The 18,716-nt window shown below is 53.7% G+C and overlaps 1 protein-coding gene across 1 annotated transcript; it reads left to right on the top strand.

Moving 5' to 3' along the window:
- Positions 1-1,456: 1,456 nt before the first annotated feature.
- PGD (phosphogluconate dehydrogenase) lies at positions 1,457-17,808 on the top strand. The gene is made up of 13 exons (XM_039235003.1): positions 1,457-1,569; positions 2,165-2,240; positions 2,786-2,965; positions 4,693-4,758; positions 6,369-6,487; positions 8,427-8,496; positions 10,840-10,974; positions 13,223-13,412; positions 16,085-16,215; positions 16,385-16,518; positions 16,837-16,936; positions 17,090-17,212; positions 17,311-17,808. Exons 1-13 carry the CDS (start codon positions 1,562-1,564, stop codon positions 17,428-17,430), a joined length of 1,452 nt encoding a protein of 483 aa, XP_039090934.1. The 5' UTR covers positions 1,457-1,561; the 3' UTR covers positions 17,431-17,808.
- The last annotated feature ends 908 nt before the right edge of the window (positions 17,809-18,716 follow it).

Genomic DNA, 18,716 nt, shown 5'->3' with positions numbered 1-18,716 from the left:
GGTACATGTCAGATGACATGAAGCATTCGTGGACACAGGGCGCCATGCGGCGGGAGGGTTCCGTGCTGAGAGGGGAAGACGCCTGGAGCTCCCGGGCACTTCCGAGAAGCCCTGTGGGGTCGCCTCCAGTTCCTCCTTGGGTTCGGGAAGTTCAACCACGCGACCTCGGAGCCTGACCCCAGCACCCAGCATTCGTTCCCAGCCTGCTCTGCGCCTGCTGCTTCGCCTGCAACTGGGGCTGCGCGCTCTCCGCGCAGGGTCGTGGGTGGGGACTCACGTTTCCTGGCCCCCGTTACACCCACAGGCCAGAGTGAGCCTCGGTCCCCGACGGGGTTGGACCCCACCGAGCGCGGCAGCGATGGGCGGAAGGGGCGAGGGACACAATGGACGCCCGTTGTCAATGGAAAGCACGGCCCGACGTGAGCCGCCACCCTTCCCACCGAGCCGAGCCCGGGCCCCCAGCGTCCTCTGCGGCGGGGTCCGGGTGGGGCCGCCCGCCGCGCCCCCTCCGCCAGCCCCCGCGACCCCCCCCCCCGCGCGCCCGACCCCCTCCTCGGTCCCGGTGCCTCCCGGCTTACACCCCCGTCCCTGCCCCCCGGCTCCCTCCACTTGTGCCCGCGCCCCTCCCAGTCTCTAGTGCCTGTTCCGAAGCCCCCCGCCCTGCGGACTGTGCCAATCGGGGCGCCCCCGGATACCTCGCCCCTCCGCCAGTCCCAGCGCCTCCCGGCCTCGCGCTCCCCACACCTCCACTCGTGCCCACGCCCCGTTTGGTGCCAGTCCGGGTGCCCCCCGCCCCAACCCCTGTGCCTGGCACAGGCGTCCCGCACCCCTCCACTTGTGCACGTGCCTCTCCCAGCCCCCCAGCGCCCTGTCTGGACGCCCCCTGCCCCTCTCCCTCCGCCAGCTCTGGCACCTCCAGGCTCGCGCCCCCTCCACTGGGGCCCACGCCCCGTTTGGTGCCAGTCCGGGAAGCCCCCCGCCTCACTCCCTGTGCCTGTGCGAGGCTTCCCCCGCCCTGCTCCCTCCGCCAACCCCAGCGTCTCCCAGCCCCCGCCCCCTACCCACTAGTGCCCTGCCCCCGCCCCCTATGCCTGTATCAGGTACCCCGCACCCCTCCACTTGTGCCCGCGCCCCTCCCAGCCCCTGGTGCTAGTCCCGGGTGCCCCCCGCCCAGCTCCCTGTACCTGTCCCAGGCGCCCTCCGCCCACCCCTCCACTTATTCCGGCGCCCAGAGCCCCGCGCCCTGCGGGCCTGTGCCAGTCCGCGAAGACCCCGCCCCGCCTGCTTTGGCGTCGCATCGATGTGCTCGGCGTTCTCCTGAGCCGGCCCCAGAAGTGGGCGGGCCCACTTGCCTCAGGTGGTCTAACAGGCGCCGGGGAGGGCCAATGGCGTGATGGCGCAGCTCCGCCCCTTCCTTCCGATTGGTCGGGGCGGGAAGGCCGCGGCCAGGGCCTGGGGGCCGGAGCAGGAGAGGGACTGCTCCTCGGTCGCCGCTCCGCGCGCTCTGAGCTCCTCGGTTCTGTCCGCTCCTACCCCGACCGCCGTCGTCGCCGTCGCAGCCATGGCCCAGTGAGTGACGGCTCGCGGGTGGCCGGCGCGGAGGGCGGAGCCTCCCTGAAGTCGCCTTGGCCCCGGAGGTGCCGGAGCACGGCCTCATGGCCCCCGGAGCCCCGGACCTTCGGGGTCTCGGCCCCCGCGGGCCGGGCTCTCTGCCCCTCGCGGCGGCTCCGGGCGGATCCCCTTTTCTAGAAAGGGCCGGGCGGGAGGGAACCAGCATGGCCAAGGGAAACCAGGGCCCGAGCCGGGAGGGGAAGAGGCTGGCCAGTGGGCGGCCGTGCCTTCAGGGGCTTCTCCCCGGGGCGGGAGAAGGGGACACCGCAGTGAGTCATTACCGGGTAGACTGGAGCACCGCAAAGATTGCATGCCCTCCTGCGTGCACGCGTAGTTGGTCTCAAGAGAACTTGAGGTCCTTCGCAGTGGCAGAGGGCAGGGTGGCCTGGGAGGCGCATGCCTGGGTTCTCAAGGCTGGAAGAGAGTAGGGGCACAGAAGAAATGGCGAGGCAAGGTGATCATAGCAAAAGCCAGGACACTCTGGGTCCCTGAGTTGGAAGGGCTGAAAGTGGAACTGACTCATTTTTCTTTGTTCCTTTTCCCGGTCTTGTAGAGCCGATATTGCACTGATTGGACTGGCTGTCATGGGCCAGAACTTAATTTTGAACATGAACGACCATGGCTTCGTGGTAAGTTAGGAGGGCACACTCTTGTGGGTTCTTGGTGTGCCCTGATTTCAAAGATCCTATACGACCTGGAACTTATTTCTCTTGGTTTATTCCCTCTTGTTGCTTACGACATTTTTGCAAAGGAAAGAGAAGCACCTGGTCACCTGCGGGTGTGGGAAGACCAGCTCCACAGTTCTCTGAAGGACGGTCTTGCTAAATAGATCTGTCAGTTCTGTAAGCCTGAACAAACCTACCGGATGTTAAGAAGGAGAAATCCGGCCGGGGTATATGGAACTCCACCTTTATTGCCCAATGAGAATCAGGGGAGAGTGAAAAGTTTAGTTACAAACGCTAAACTGGCTTCGAGACAAAAGATAGCAGTTTCCAGCCGCTGGTCCCTAGATTTGATGGAGTCCCTATCAGCTAGTGACAGACTCCAGCCTGATTTGCCTCAGGCAGTCGCCCTTCACTTATAGTCTTCTGTGCAGTGCCTCGGGTTCACTTAATCCAGGGTCTGAGGTCTTTTGTGTCCTGGATCCTCTAATCAGACCTTTCTGTCCTTCTAGGTTTGTGCTTTTAACAGGACTGTCTCCAAAGTTGATGATTTCTTGGCCAATGAGGCAAAGGGAACCAAAGTGCTTGGTGCGCACTCCTTGGAGGAGATGGTGTCCATGCTGAAGAAGCCGCGGCGGGTCATTCTGCTGGTGAAGGCTGGCCAGGCCGTCGACGATTTCATTGAGAAACTGGTGAGGCCACGTCTGCTCCCGACTGCCGCTAGTGGGGCAACTCGTCTATTCCTTGAGCGAGATTTCACTTACTTTTACTTAGGAGATTTTTTTCCCCCTTCTTCAATTTGTGGATATGAACTGCTTGGTTCCAACAAACAATGCTTAGATGTCTCATGTTGGTTAGCTTGGCCCTAATTAAGGAACAATAAATCCTCAGGTGGTAATAATTCCTTAGGTATAAAATTCTGAAGCCACTCAGAGACGTTGCCCTAAGAATTTATTAACACCGGGAACAGAAACGGTGGCCTTCCCCGATCTTTGGGGTTCAAGAACGCTTACAGTTTGGGATGTGGTGTTATGCATCCTTAGTGCTCTTCACTGGTAAACCGGAGTGTCTGAAATTTAGAAGTTGATCCCCCCCACCCCCCACCATGCTTAAATTGTTGTATCATTGAATATAAATAATGAGGGCCCCTGAGGGAATCCTGGGAATTACACCCTGAGTACTTATTTCTCAATGATTTGTTGGCTCTAGCAAGTGTATCTTTTTCGCAGGAAAAAAAAAATATGTGTATTATGGGCCAGAATGGCTGTGCTGGGCCAGATGGGTGACCTGTGTCGAGTGTCCCAGCGAGGGCCCCTGGGAGGCAGGCCTCTGTTACACTCATGGCCCTGATTATCAGCCGAGGAGGGAGTTGTGAGCTGTCTCTGGGGCACCTCTGGGCCCCTTTCCTCAACACCGACAGTCCATGGGGACAAGCTCAGGGCCAGTGCCCTGCAGCCTCAGGGTGCTTTCCCCTCCAACAACAAAATGCAAAACCACACACAACCTACGGACGAAGGGGAACCCTTCAGAAATAACCTAGGAAGCCACTCAAAAACAGTTCGACAGTAACAGTTCTGACGAAAAACTGAGACATTAGCTGTTTGGAAGAAACGTTTCTCTGGGAGAAATGGAGGGACAATCAACAAAGGCAAGGGGTGAACATTCCGTTTCTCCGGGAGCCGTGGGGGTGCCTCCACAGAGAGGGGAGTTTGTAAGCAGTGTGCTCCCATTAAACAAGCAGATGACCTCGGAAGGAGGAACACTGTGATAAGGGAAGGACATAGCAAGCTCTTTGTGCAGCAAGATGCTGAGCTGGTCACGATTAGCTGTAGACAGAACGGATTAGAAAGTGTAGCTTCTTCTTCGGCATAAGAAATAACGAAGTCAGGTTCCCTGGAGCCCCGTGGGGGGAGCAAGGGGACTGAATGGTAAATGGTAAAGCCCATGTGTTTTCTGTAGGAGATTGTGCTTGTTCGAGGCCCGGTCTCCTCCTCCATCTCCAGACGGGGGCGATCATCTCACTCATTCAGGCACCAAACCACCTGACGCCTGTTCACGGGTCCCCTATTCTCTCCGCACAGAGATTTTATAGGACGTGATGTAATCCTTTAGAACGAGTCCTGTTCCCAGTGTTTGGGAATGTAAACCAGCCAGGGGCACACACTGGAAATACAAAAATTTTCAAGTAGGTTTTGGTTGTCAAATTTTAAGTTGTAGGAAATGCTGACTGGTCGTTAGCCCTAACCTTTCACGCAGGCTCCAGCTGTAGCCACGGGGAGGATTATTGAAAATTAAACAACTTACGCTTTTAGGCCAGATCTATTTGGGATAAATTCCTGTTTGTATTATTTGCTCAAGGTACTTTCTAGTTTTGGCTCTCATTCCTTTGGCTCAGCTTAACACCAGTGTCTGGTTACAGGTACCATTGTTGGATGCTGGTGACATTATCATTGATGGAGGAAATTCTGAATACAGGGATACCACAGTAAGTCTCCTTCAGTCTACATTCTTCCTGGTTCTGAGAACATTCTAGAAAAAAAGGATCGGCACTGTACATGTGATAACAGAATGGACTGTCCTTCTGTAGTGCTGGCTGTGGGGCTTGGTGCTGACGTTGCAGTTCTTGGCCTTTGTTTCTAAGACATACATGTAACTCAGAAGGATGACTTTTGCTTGGATACAACAGGATGAGAGTTTGTGCTTAGCTCTTCCCTGCTCTGCCCCCCGCCCGTGAAATGTCAGTCAGTGTACAGCGTGGTTGAGAACCACGTCTTTTTTTTTTAATGTTTTGTTTGAGAGAGAGAGCGTGTGAGCTGGGGAGGGGCAGAGAGCAAGGGGGACAGAAGATACCAAGCCGGGGCTTTGCACTGAGAGCAGTGAGCCTGATTCAGGACTCAAACCCATGAGCCACGAGATCATTGCCTGATTGGAAGTTGGATGCCCAACCAAGTCACCCAGTCACCCTGAGAACCACGGCTTTACTGACCTCATATGCTGGAAGGAGTCTGTACAATCTGAAGTGCTGAGAGGGGGATTGTCATATTTGTATTAAGCTCTTCTGTGGCGTTTTTAATAATGTTTTATTAGAGAGAGCGAAAGTGGGGGAGGAGCAGAGAGAGGGGGACAGAAGATCCCAAGCAGAGAGCTTGATGGCGGGGCTTGAACTCACAAACTGACATAACCTGAGCCAATGTCAGATGCTTAACTGACTGAGCCACCCAGGCGCCCCTGTATTAAACTCTTGACTGAGTCTTATGGTAACTGGATCTTCCAGTAAATGAGAATATATGTTTGGCTTTATTATTTCCCTTTGGGGGAAGGATAGCTATTTATTTTGTTTTATTACTTTACTTACTATTTTTAAAATTTTTTAGAATTTATTTTGAGAGAGAGAGAGAGAGAGGGAGGGGCATAGAGAGAGGGAGAGAGAATCCCAAGCAGGCTCCGTGCTGTCAGCACAGAGCCGGATACAGGGCTCGATCCAGCAGGCTGTGAGGTCATGACCTGAGCTGAAATGAAGAGTCGGACACTTAACTGACTGAGCCACCCAGGCACCCAGACAGCTATTTTAAACTTCCGTGGAGGAGGGCCTGGGTGGCTCAGTTAACTGGATGTCTGACTTCCTCTCAGATCATGATCTCATGGTTTGTGGGTCAGCTGTGCTGACAGCTCAGAGCCTGGAACCTGCTTCGGATTCTGTGTCTCCCTCCTTCCCTCCCTCTCTCTCTCTCTCTCTCTCTCTCTCTGCCCTTCCTGCACTTGCGCACATGCGCGTGTGCTCTCTCAAGAATAAATAAACATTGAACTTCTGTGGATTGTTTTTGTTTTACCCAAGTAATCTCTGCACACAACATGGGGCTCAAACTCCCGACCCTGAGATCAAGAGTCACATACTTTACTGACTGAGCCAGCCCGTTGCCCTGGATATGTTGTTTTCTGACTCCCAAACTGAGGGGATTAAATTCCTTGAAAGATCAGGTTGACCTTGGCCCCTTGGGTCATTTCACCTCCACTGTGGGCTCGCGTACGTATTCGATACCACCTCTCATTCTCTGGGAGAGACTTTCATGGAAGCGTGATGATTCTCTCCTGTAGAGACGATGCCGAACCCTCAAGGCCAAGGGGATCCTGTTTGTGGGGAGCGGAGTCAGTGGCGGAGAGGAAGGGGCCCGCCATGGCCCCTCACTTATGCCCGGAGGGGACAAAGAAGCCTGGTGAGTATCAAAGGTGCCCACCTCCACCTCAGCACAAGGGAGCCCGAGCTGGGAGAAGGGTGGGCTGGGGACCCTTCCCCCACCTGGACCTCTGTGGTGCCCAAGTGTTGGAGACGCCGGGAAGGGTTCTTTCATCCGCTCTGCTGCTCTCACGTCATACATGTGCATATTGCCTTTTGCCTTTTATCTTCTGCTACTTCCTCCAAGACCGGGCCTAGAAACTCTGATTAGGCCTACAGAGCTCAGAGGCTCTAAGGAAGCTGTTCGACTAGCGTCCTGTGCACCGTCCGGCCTTAGAAGTAGGTCTGCCTCTGCAAGTGGTGTCTGGTCCTAAAGTAGCTGTTTATTTAACACTTGTGGGTGATGGAAAGAGCTGACGGGGCCTGTTTTGTCCCTGGGAGAGCAAGGGGGATGTTTTTATTTGACTTGGGGCAGAAACACATTTCACACTATTTGTTGTGCTGCTCGTAAGAGGAGGCGTTGGCCACCGAAGGGGGGGTGTGTCGGTGATGGGAAAGAAGGGGTGCGTGAGGCGCGAGGGTGAGGGCTGAGTAGACAGAGAATGAAAACCGATGGTAGGAATAATCCTACCTGCCGCTGACTGAGTGAAGCTCCCCCCGCTGTTCCGACCGCAGAGAGAGAGAGAGAGCCAGACAGAGGGAGCTAGGTGAGCAGCTCAGAAGGAAACAGAAAAGGAGGCTCCTTTTCAGGGAGGCACAGCAAGGTACCTTTCTCTTCTGAGGGAGTTTGATTTCCAAATATGCTGCACTTATCTCAGGCGTTAAAGAAAAGCGTGTTTAAACCTAATTCCCAGAGATAAAGGGATTCCTGGGGAAGTTATTTTTTCTGTTCCCTCTCTGAGGAGTAAGTTTGGGGATTCTTTTTTTTTTTTTTGGTAATGTTTTCTTAATTTATTTTTTTTTTTTTGAGAGAGAGAGTGCAAGTGGGGGAGGGCCACAGAGAGAGGGGGACACAGAATCCGAAGCAGGCTCCAGGCTCTGAGCTGTCAGCACAAAGCCCGTCCTGGGGCTTGAACCCATGAACCTTGAGATCATGACATGAGCCAGAGTCAGTCATTTAACCAACTGAGCCACTCAGGCGCCCCAAGTTCGGGGATTCTTTTAAGTAGCTTACGTCTACAAGTAGATAGGGGCCTTCCTGCTGCTGAGGAGCTGACGGGCATTCACCTTGGGGTAACAGCCCAGCGGGCTAGTCACGCAGACAAGACGCCCAGAAGGATGTGATGTGCACGGGTGCCCTGTCTGCCCCTGGACGCATTTCCTCGACCTGGCCTGGCAGAGGTCCAAGTGGCACTGTGACCTGATGTGCTCCCCATGAGACCGGGAGAGTCCCCAGCCCCCCACGCAGCTGTCTGAGCCTTAATCCCAAGCATTAGCTTTGCGACCCCGTCAGTTCAGGGTCTTTACCAAACATTTCTTGGGAAGGAGCCTTTGTTGGTCAGTGGTGAGAAGAACGTGGGCAGGAAGCCCTGTGAGGTAACACACCCTCATGCGGGAGCCGTGGGAGGAAGGCAGAACACCTGCTTTTTCTCCAAATAGCGGTGGGTGTAGCCCTGAGAGCTCCCGCAGGGTCCCCAGGGCAGAGCCAGGCTGCACCCGACGGCGCGCACGCAGCCGGAGAGAAGGGCTCTCACAGGGACGTCCCTGTCGCCCTCTGTTTAGAATCACAGCTGCTTTTGATTGCGCAGAAGGAACTTCTCCTTGTGCTTCAATGCCTCCTCTGGCCTTTCTGTCTGTGTGTCTGCTCTAATTACAGAGTCCGCAGCCCCTGATGGGTTTCCCTTTGCTCTTGGCGCGTTCATTACTTTTTTCCCATTTGAACAACAACAACAAAAGGGTGAGGGGTGGTCCTTGGGTATTTAATCGAGATCTCAACCCCTCTCCTTTCAGCAGCTAAACTACACGGTTCCTTCCCACAGGCCCCACATCAAGATGATCTTCCAAGGCATCGCTGCAAAAGTAGGAACTGGGGAGCCGTGCTGTGACTGGGCAAGTTCTGGCTACTCTTTCCAGCCGGCTGGTAACATGGGCGCGGGTGGCACTGAGCACACAAAGCCAGGACCCCCGTGGGGGCAACAAGCCACTCAGATGTGAAGTTGGGGCGTGGGGAAGTCACCAGCACAGCGGAGGCCCAAGACGCATGCCTGTTTCACACGTCCTTGATCTTAACTGAATATTCAGTCTTGAGGCCGATGTGAAAAACAGCCCTCCCCAGTTCACCTGAAAGCGGGGTTCTTTAAGGAGGCACAGGAATGAGGGGGAGCGAGGTTTGTTGTAGCTGCGTGGCTTCAGGAAAACGAGGAAACATCAGAACCAAAAGGGCTTGTCTGTCCACGTGGAAGGGAGAGGACTGGCTGCTGCCAGGCTGCGTTGCTACTAAAATGAGTTTTATCCGTTCCGCAGCCTCCGCCCACCCCACGAGGCTGGGAGACCCGAGCTGTGACTCTGGCTCTCCATTAACTGGGTGATGTGAGCAAGTTGGTCAGAAATCTCCGTGGGCTTCAGTGTTCTTGTCTGTAAAATGTGGGGGATGGGCTGGATGGCCTCTAAGGTCTCTTGGGCCCCTAATCCCCTTTGTTAGTTTCATCTCCTCTGAGGGAGGTAAATGGTGGAGACAAACCGAGGACTGAGGCCTACGAGGAGTGGGGGGAATAGCCGACTACTCCCGGGGACTTCAGCTGTAGTGTCCATGCTGCTCTGTATGTTTTTACGAATTCATAAATCTACTTAGGGTAGAGAGAGGCTGGGCTGGATTTGGAGGGTGAGGAAGGCTGATGAGTTTCTCCTTAGTGTAAAGGACTAGGAAGTGAACTCTTACCCCTGGACAGTCAGTTACTACAGTAAAAGTACAGTGACAGTCACGTCTTCGTAGATATGCTTAGGACAGAGTCATGAAGACAGATACAGATACTGGCCCTGACGTGTCTATTTTTTTTTTTTTTTTTTTTACTGTTTTATTTATTTCTGAGAGAAAGACAGCATGAGCAGGGGAGGGTCAGAGAGAGAGAGAGAGAGAGATACAGAATCCGAAGCAGCCTCCAGGCTCTGAGCTGGCTGTCAGCACAGAGCCTAATGCGGGGCTTGAACCCACGAATCGTGAGATCATGACCTGAGCTGAAGTCAGACGCTCAACCGACTGAGCCACTCAGGCGCCCCTGGCCCTGATGTGCCTTGATCAAGCCTTTCCATAGCCCCACGGCTTCATCTCAGGATATTGAAAGAACTGGGATAGACCCCAAGTGCACCACTCCTTTGTTCGTTTTGGAAGTTATAGTCAGGATGGCGTGAAGTAAGATGTTACTTGTTATGTTACTTAGCAGCCAAAGACATGGCTGTCACAGAAGGAGGCAGATCACCAGCGGGGACTCAGACAGTGGAGTCTCTCCGCGTCAGCAGTCCAGATCCCGGATCCATAGCTGGTCTGTAGGGACAGAATGTGCCGACCACACTCACACTTGTAACCACCAAGATCCGTGGTGAAGTTTTTCACCCTAAACTCCTAAACTGGCTCTCTGACTCTTGTCAGCTTTTTAGAAATCAGTATCTTTTGTCCAACTGTGAGGCCTTGGCGAGAACATGTTTCTGGGCTGATGAGGTTGAGGGCCAGACCTGGGATCTAAGGTCCCTTTACCCCTTGGTAGCCATTAGAAACACCTGCAACACATTTATGTATTTTTAAAAGTACAAGGGATTTAATGAGCTGACTTACTATAACGCCCGGTCGCCATGACCGCGGTGACCTCAGGAGGAGGAAGGGGAGGTCTTTTTTTTTTTTTTTTTAATGTTTTTATTTATTTCTAGGAGAGAGAGAGAGAGACAGCGTGAGCAGGGGAGGGTCAGAGAGAGAGGGAGTCACAGACTGAAACAGGCTCCAGGCTCCGAGCTGGCAGTCAGCACAGAGCCCGACGCGGGGCTCGAACCCACGAACCGCGAGATCATGACCTAAGCGAAAGTCGGACTCTTAACCGACTAAGCCACCCAGGCGCCCCAGGGGAGGTCTTTTGCTCATGGGCAGGGCTGGGGGCGAGGGGCCCTTAGTAACAAGGGAAGGTAGGAAATGCAGGTAAAGGGCTGGGGGGTGCTGGCAGTGAGCCGGAAGGTGTGGAAAAATCTAGAATGAACTTAGAGTGAGTTTGAAGTAACTCTGGACTGGATTAACGGTTATATTGAATTGTTACCTAGTGACTCTTAATTTTAAAAACACGACAGATGTTTGCTTCATACCTGTCGTTCCTTGTGTGGGGAGGGAGCCTGGCCGACGAAGTTGATGTGGGCTTTTCTGGGGCCTCACCTGCCTCTCTGAAGGCCTCCTGGGACTTGTCGCCCTGACAGGTGGGAGATGAGGGCGCGGGGCACTTCGTGAAGATGGTGCACAATGGGATAGAGTACGGGGACATGCAGCTCATCTGTGAGGCCTACCACCTGATGAAAGATGTGCTGGGCATGGGGCACGACGAGATGGCAAAGGTGAGTCCCCGGCGCTGCCTGCAGGCGGCCGGTGATGCCGCTCAGAGGAGAAGGGAGGTGCTGGTGCCAGTGAAGCCTTCCCCTTCCTCCTCCTCCTCCTCCTCCTCCCCGGGTCCTGCTGGTAGCGGGTTGGACTCAGCCTGCTTGAAGGGAAGCTGTAAGATGGGAGAGCGAGTCACCGAGCCGAATTTGCCAGACAATCTCGGTGGCAATCATTACCGCCATTTGGTGACCCTTCTGTGTGTCAGGCCTGTGTCCCTTTATGGTATTACCTCATTTGGCCCTCCTGTCATCCCGTATGGTAGGTGGAGTAGAAGCTTGCTTTTCTTTTCTTTTTTTTTTTTTTTTAAGTTTATTTATTTTGAGAGAGTGAGACTGTGTGCATGGGGCCAGATGCAGGGCTCGATCCTGTGAACCGTGAGACCATAACCTGAGCTGATATTGAGTCGGATGCTTAACTGACTGAGCCACCCAGTGCCCCCTTTTAAAAATTTTTTTTAATGTTTATTTTTTGAGAGAGAGAGAGAGACTGAGTGCAAGTAGGGGGAACGGCCGAGGGGGAGAGAGACAACAGAATCTGAAGCAGGCTCTAGGCCCTGAGCTGTCTGCACAGAGCCCGACGCGGGGCTTGAACTCACGAGCAGTGAGACCATGCCCTGAGCCGAAGTTGGACGCTTAACTGGCTGAGCCGCCCAGGCTCCCCTCCTCCTTTTTTTTTTTTTTTTTTAAAGTAATCTCTACACCCAACGTGGGGCTCAAAGTCAAAACCCTGAGATCAAGAGTCACGCTCCATGGGCTAAGCCACCCAGGCACCCCGAGAAGCTTGCTTTTCTGGTCAGGCTGGGACTGACTGTTGGCAGTTAGTCAGAAAAGTTAGCTAAAGTGGGGGAAACAGAACATCCTCCCTCCTCCTGATATTTTAGTATGAGGATGCGCAAACATACAGCAAAGCTGAAAGAATCCGGCAGTGAGCACTTGTGCGCACACCCCGCTGTGCTCACACCCCGCTGTGCTCACACACCCCCTGTACTCACACCCCCCTGTACTCACACCCCCCTGTGCTCACAACACCCTGATTCTCCGCTTGCAATTTCACTGCACTTGCCGTGTCGAATATCTGGCCGGCCCTGTCAGTTTGATCTTGTAAAAATACGTTTCAAGGTCAACCCCAGTACTCTTTTCTCTCAGTACCTCAGCATCTTTGACAAGGCAAACATTTCTTCTAACTGAAAATACAGGAGAGCATGCTCCTCGCCAGTCCAGCCCTTTCCCCTGACTGCGGCTCTGCCGGCTCGCATCCTAGACCTGTCTCGTCCCCCAGACTTTCTGGTTCCAGTTACTCTGAGTGCGGCGTGACCACAGACACTTACTTGCGAGGCACACGCCGCAGAGTCCCTCCAGGTCTTTTACGGTTTTTCCTCCTTGAGTTTAACGGTGTCACTTTGCTTTACCGACTGATCCACTCAGGCGCCCCCAAAACAATTTAACTTAGTTTTCATAGAAAACAGTGCTTTTCTTTTTTGTGTTCCTATTTAATTGGTTTACTTCAAACTTAATATATTTATTCAACACATACGAGTGCTTCTGTCTATGCTGGGAACTGTTCTAAATCCCGTGGATATGACAGGGGAAAAAAAACAAAGGCTCTGTCCCACTTGGAGCTGGGAAGACACAGTAATAATAACATAGATAACTCAGGGGTGTGGCACCTTGGTGGCTCCTGTCAGTTAAGTGGCCGGTTTTGGCTCAGGTTATGATCTCATGGTTTGTGGGATCGAGCCCCACATCAGCCTCTGTGCTGGCAGCATGGAGCCTGCTGGGGTTCTCTGTCTCTCTCAAAAGAGAAAAACACACGTGCATGCTCTCTCTCTCTCTCAAAAACATCAAAATAAATAAATAGACGAAACCCGCTGGTGGTACCTGATACAAAGAGGAGGAAACTGGTGTAAAAAGTAGATGTGGATCAGGGAGCAGGGGAGGCGGCTGAGGAGGCGACGGTGTGGGGCGAGGGGCGCTTGGCTCCGGGGCGAGAACTGTGCTGGGAATCGGAGATCAGCAGAGCCGGTGGGGGGGATGGAGGACACCTGCCTCGTGGGGAGCAGAGCCCTCGGCTCGGGGAGCAGCGGTCAGGCACGTGCTTAGAGCCCGTTGGCCTCACGTGCTGAGCACGTCGTGAGCGGCGGTTAGGGGAGCTTCTCCGTGCGGCCCTGGTTTCTCTCACGCTGTTTGCCCTCACGTCCTGCACTAGGCGTTTGAGGAATGGAATAAGACCGAGCTCGACTCGTTCCTGATCGAAATCACGGCCAACATCCTCAAGTTTCAAGACAGCGACGGCAAACACCTGCTGCCGAAGATCAGGGACAGCGCGGGGCAGAAGGGCACAGGCAAGTGGACTGCCATCTCCGCCCTGGACTATGGCGTTCCTGTCACCCTCATCGGTAAGTGACGCTTCCGCCTGAAGCCTTTCGTCTCACCATTTTCTTTGCTCTTGATCTCCTGGAAAACTGGTACAGACCGGCAGCTAAGGAGCTGGGCTTTGGAGAACGTGTGCGGCCCCCGTCAGCCTCCAGAGTCCTCTCTGCTCTCCCGGTGCACGAGGCTGAGCCTGTTCAGTCCCCTCCTCGTTACCTCCTCTCAGTCCTACGGGCTCTGAGATACGTTTGGAAATTCCTGGCTTTCTTCTCCAGTTCGACCTTTGGGATAGTTTTTTTTTTAGTTTATTTATTTGGGGAGAGAGAGCGTGAGTAGGGGAGGGGCAGAGAAGGAGGGAGAGGGAGAATCCCAAGCAGGCTCTGCACTGACAGCCGACTCAAACCCACGAACCATGAGATCATGACCTGAGCCTAAATCAAGAGCTAGAGGCTTAACCGACTGAGCCACCCAGGCTCCCCTGGGATAGTTTTCGGCTTAGTGATTTAAACTGTAGTCGGTGACCTCCGTGACTTTCTAATGGGTAAGATCACCATAATGAAATTTTTCATACAAAAGTTCACAGAATAACATAAGCTTATGTACTCAACACTTATTAATATTTTGCTGAGGCATTCCCCCCCCAGGTATTTTAAAAATAAAATAATGCCTATACATTTCAGGTTCTTGAACATTCATTTTCTAAGTTCCTTACCCTTCTTCTAGAAGAAAACCACTGTCCTGAGCACTGGTGTGTACCCTTTTCTCGCATGCTGCTTGTTTTATAGCAGTGAGGTAAGCATCAGACTCACAGAGGTACAGGGCAAAGAAAATCATAGAAAGCAGAAAGAGAGAACAGAGAGTAAGAGGAGTCATAAAACCACAAATTGGTCCTTTAAGAATAAAATAGTTACATTTCTGGCAGGAGTGAAAGGAGAATAGGGCGCCCGGGCAGCTTGAGTCAGTCAAGTGTCTGACTCTTCATTTCGGCTCAGGTCGTGATCTCACGGTTCGTGGAACCGAACCCTGGGTTAGACTCTGCACTGACAGCGTGGAGCCTGCGTGGGATTCTCTCTCCCTCTCTCTAAGCCCCTTGCCCCACTCACATGATTTTTCTCTCAAAATAAGTAACCATTTAAAAAAATTTTTAAAAACCTAACAAATTTTAAAAAGAAAAGAAAAAGACGAAAACAAGGCTCCTCGTGTGTGTAACGAAAGGCTCCCCCTCCAATGAAACAGACTTTCCTCCTCGCTCTTCGGGTTAAAGGTTGCCTTTCTCTCCCTGGCCTCCTCCCTCCCTCTGACACCCTGATGAAATGCGGCTCCCTGGTGACCGGGAGCTGGGGCTCTGAGCACCGGAAGGACCAGCAGCCGTGCAGGAGGAAGTGGCCGGGTGTTAGCAAGTCTGAGTGTTGCCGTGGGCTGGGGACCGAGGGGACAAGGGCTGGGAACAGGGTCGTCATCGCCGACTCAAGCGTGAGGTATTGCGGGCTTGAAAAGAATCCCGGTCTCTTGTTTGAGAGACTGGGCACCCCTCTCCCCGTCAGAGGCAGGCCAGGCTCAGTCCCTGGGGGCGGGGGTGGGGGGCCGCCGTGCGTGTGCTGAGCGCCTTCAGGATGAGCCGGGAGGGACACCGACGGCTTGCGCCACACCCGCCCCCTCGTGCCAGCAGCCTTGCGGACACTTCCTCCTGCCCGTGCCAAGTCATCGTGTGTGTGCCGGTCAGGGGCTGCCCGAGGACAGAGGACTGCCGGGTTTGGGCGGCCTTCTCGAGTGTATGGCTGGCACCCTTTCCTCAAAAACAAAGTCCCTAGAGATTTTACTTCATTTTGTCTGCGGAGGAGAGAATGGCTAGAGGAATTATTTAATTCTAGAACTTGTCATTTCAGGGGCGCCTGGGTGGCTCAGTCGGTTAAGCGTCCGACTTCGGCTCAGATCGTGATCTCATGGTTCATGGGTTTGAGCCCCACGTCGGGCTCTGTGCTGACAGCTCAGAGCCTGGAGCCTGTTGCAGATTCTGTGTCTCTCTCTCTCTGACCCTCTCCTGCTCACACTGTCTCTCCCTCAGAAATAAATAAAACATTAAAAAAATTTTTTTTAATTAAAAAAAATTTAAAAATCAAAGTCTTCTTGATTGAGATTGACATTTTACTTGTGGACCAGCAGAGTAACTGATTACTCCTCGCTTTCTCTGCAAAGCTCCCCATTGAATTTCATGTTGATTTTTGTGGTTGACGCCTGCATTTACGTTGGAAAATTGACTTGTTTGGAGTTTTAATTTTCAAGTCAACTGTCTAGAGTTTTGTATAAAAGTTCTTCCTGGGGCATCTGGGCGGCTCAGTCAGTTAAGCATCCGACTCTTGGTTTTGCCTCAGGTCGTGATCTCACAGTTCCTGGAATCAAGCCCTGACTTGGGCTGTTCACTGACAGCCTGCTTTCGATTCTCTCTCCCTCTCTCTCTGCCCTTCCTTCTCCAGTCTCTTTCTCTCTCTCTCTCTCCCCCTTTCCCACACGTGCACGCTCTTGAAGTAACTTAATAAACTTAAAAAAAAAAGCTCTCTCTGAGCCATGTTAGATGTTGTGACCTAAGACAGACTTCCGGCTCATTTCTGTGTTTCCTTGTCCCCTCTGGCTTACGTTTATTCTTTTCTGTCCGGTTTTCGGTGTGAACGTTGGTAACATTTTCCTCTCCCCCACATAGGCGAGGCGGTTTTTGCTCGATGCTTATCATCCCTGAAGGACGAGAGGGTTCAAGCCAGCCAGAAGCTGAAGGGTCCCCCAAAGTTCCAGTTTGAAGGTGATAAGAAGTCATTCCTGGAGGACATTCGGAAGGTGCGGCCTGATCCCTGGCAGTGGGTGAGATTGGTGCCGTCGGTGGTAGTGGGGGCGGGGGCGGGGGCGGCAGAGTCCAGCCCTGTCCTGACTGCCATCCGCCAGGACCCACGCTGCCTGCGGGGCAGACGAGGCTGACCGGAGCACCGGTGGGCCTGTCATCCCGCAGGCCCTGTACGCTTCCAAGATCATCTCGTACGCACAAGGCTTTATGCTGCTCAGACAGGCCGCCACGGAGTTTGGCTGGACCCTCAACTATGGCGGCATCGCCCTGATGTGGCGGGGCGGCTGCATCATCCGGAGGTAAGAGCGGGGATGGTTGCCCCAGGATGGGCGTGGCCGGTCCCCTCGCTGGCGACAGGACAGGGTCGGCTATTCTAATTGGATTGTCTACACTATACCCTTTAAAGTAGTTCTGGGACAACGATCCTGCCCTCGGCCTTGCCTCGTGGGCTCTGGCTCTGTGTTCGCCGAGCAGACGGCTGGCCTTAGGGATAAGGAGAGGAGCTCTGTACCTCGCTGGTGGATATACCAGCTTCTGGCCTACCTCCCTGCCTTCCACCAGCCGTGCAGCGTGCGGAGGTTAAGATTCATTGATTTCTTCCCTCTTGATCGTTTCAGCGTGTTCCTAGGAAAGATAAAAGATGCATTTGATCGGAACCCACAACTTCAGAATCTACTACTAGATGACTTTTTTAAGTCTGCTGTTGAAAAGTGCCAGGTGAGTCGCCCAGAGCCGGCTGGCACAGGAATCCTGCCCCCCGGGCTTTGGTTGTCCCTTACCAGCATCGATGCCCGTGAACGTGGTCATTCCTAAGGGAGCTGGTTTCTGCCCTGGGGGCTGACCCCTGGTCTCTGGCTCTCTCCGGCTCAGGACTCCTGGCGGCGGACGGTGAGCACTGGTGTCCGGGCGGGCATCCCCATGCCCTGCTTCACCACCGCCCTCTCCTTCTACGATGGGTACAGACACGAGATGCTGCCAGCCAACCTCATCCAGGTGAACTTTCCGAGGGGGTGGTGAACCTCGGCCTGGCTGGTGCCTGAGGGTCCCTGTCCCCGTGTTTGTTTCACCCAGTCCGATTCCTTGTCTTCCAGGCTCAGCGGGATTACTTCGGGGCTCACACTTACGAACTGTTAGCCAACCCCGGGAAGTTCATCCACACTAACTGGACGGGCCACGGTGGCAGCGTGTCGTCCTCTTCATACAACGCCTGACCGGACTGGTCACCCGCCACAATTCCACAGACTGGGACATTCCACCCCACACGCCACTCCTCACGCAGCCCTCTGCCCCACAGCCCACTGCGCAGACCTTTTTAAAAATAAAGTCTCATAAGAGACTCCTGAAAAGTCAGGGTCTTTGAGACCCACCATGCCCTTGGCCCCTGCCCCTCGGGGCGACCCGGAGGCGACCATGTGCGCCCTAGCGTGAATCAGCTCCGTGTGTCCCCTGTGGGCGGGGAGGCAGCAGCAATGCCCCGATAGAGGCACATGGAGATGGGAAGGGTTTCTGTGGAATCTGCTCAAACTGGAACCTTTGTATCATGTAGAATTCCCATTTTTCTCTACTTAATAAAAGGTACATTCTATTTATGCTTTGTCCCCAGACTCTTCAGCGTCCTCACCTCAGCCACACTGAGCCAGTGTCTCCATTGGCAGAAAGATCTGCAGCTGGTTTGCTCACAGTGGACCCTTCTCCTTCAGCCTTGTTTGCTTTCTCCTCTCCGTTTCGTTTTTAAAAAGGCTCTAACACCAGAGACACACCAGAGTTAGAGCTAGGGTAATGATTCCCCCGGGAAGGACGAGGAGGCGGTGGGGGGCGAGCGTTCCCTCGGGCTCGGCACTGGGTCCGTGGACGCTCACTCGTACTGTCTCCGCGCCTTCTGTGTGTCACTTCACCCTGGGCCTTTTAGGAGACTCCACTTAAACGACAGGGTGGGCTCAGTGTGCCCCACCTCCCTGTTTGTCCCTAAGCCAGGCCATGGGGGTGTGGGGGGAGTTTAGCCACCTAAGCCTGCTCTTTGAATCAGAACCTTTTTACTTTATCTTCTTTACTCAAGAAAAAAAAATCCTGCTAGCAAATACTTACTGATAGTTATGGCCTGGGGCCAATGTAATTGTCTTCTTCCGGCAGCTTAACTCCAGGAAGAATTCTGTGGAATGCTTCAGAAAGTTCTGAGAGTATCCTAGAATAGAGCCAGGGGCTTCCCTGTTTTGACAGCTGGTGTCTATAGCCTCACCTCTGACCTCTTGCAGAAAAGCACAGGGGCAGGAAGGGCTGACACGGAGGCGGTCCTTTTCATTAAATGTTCAACTTGTGAGACTTAGCCTGAATGTGAGTACGTAGCTAGACATGGCCCTGTCCCCTCTCCCTGATCACACCTTTAAATATAAGAGGTGCTGAGTCACTGCACTTGACGGGGTGTGAATCACTCAATGCAGCTTTTCTCACAGGTGGACTATGGCTACTTGTGCTTCTAGAATGGAGAGCGAGTGCCTTC

Source organism: Hyaena hyaena, unplaced genomic scaffold (assembly GCF_003009895.1).
Source record: "Hyaena hyaena isolate Hyena2069 unplaced genomic scaffold, ASM300989v1 scaffold_94, whole genome shotgun sequence".
NCBI classification, from domain to species: Eukaryota; Metazoa; Chordata; class Mammalia; order Carnivora; family Hyaenidae; genus Hyaena; species Hyaena hyaena.
Note: the sequence above shows the minus strand (reverse complement) of the source record. Positions and strands in the feature narration are given on the sequence as shown.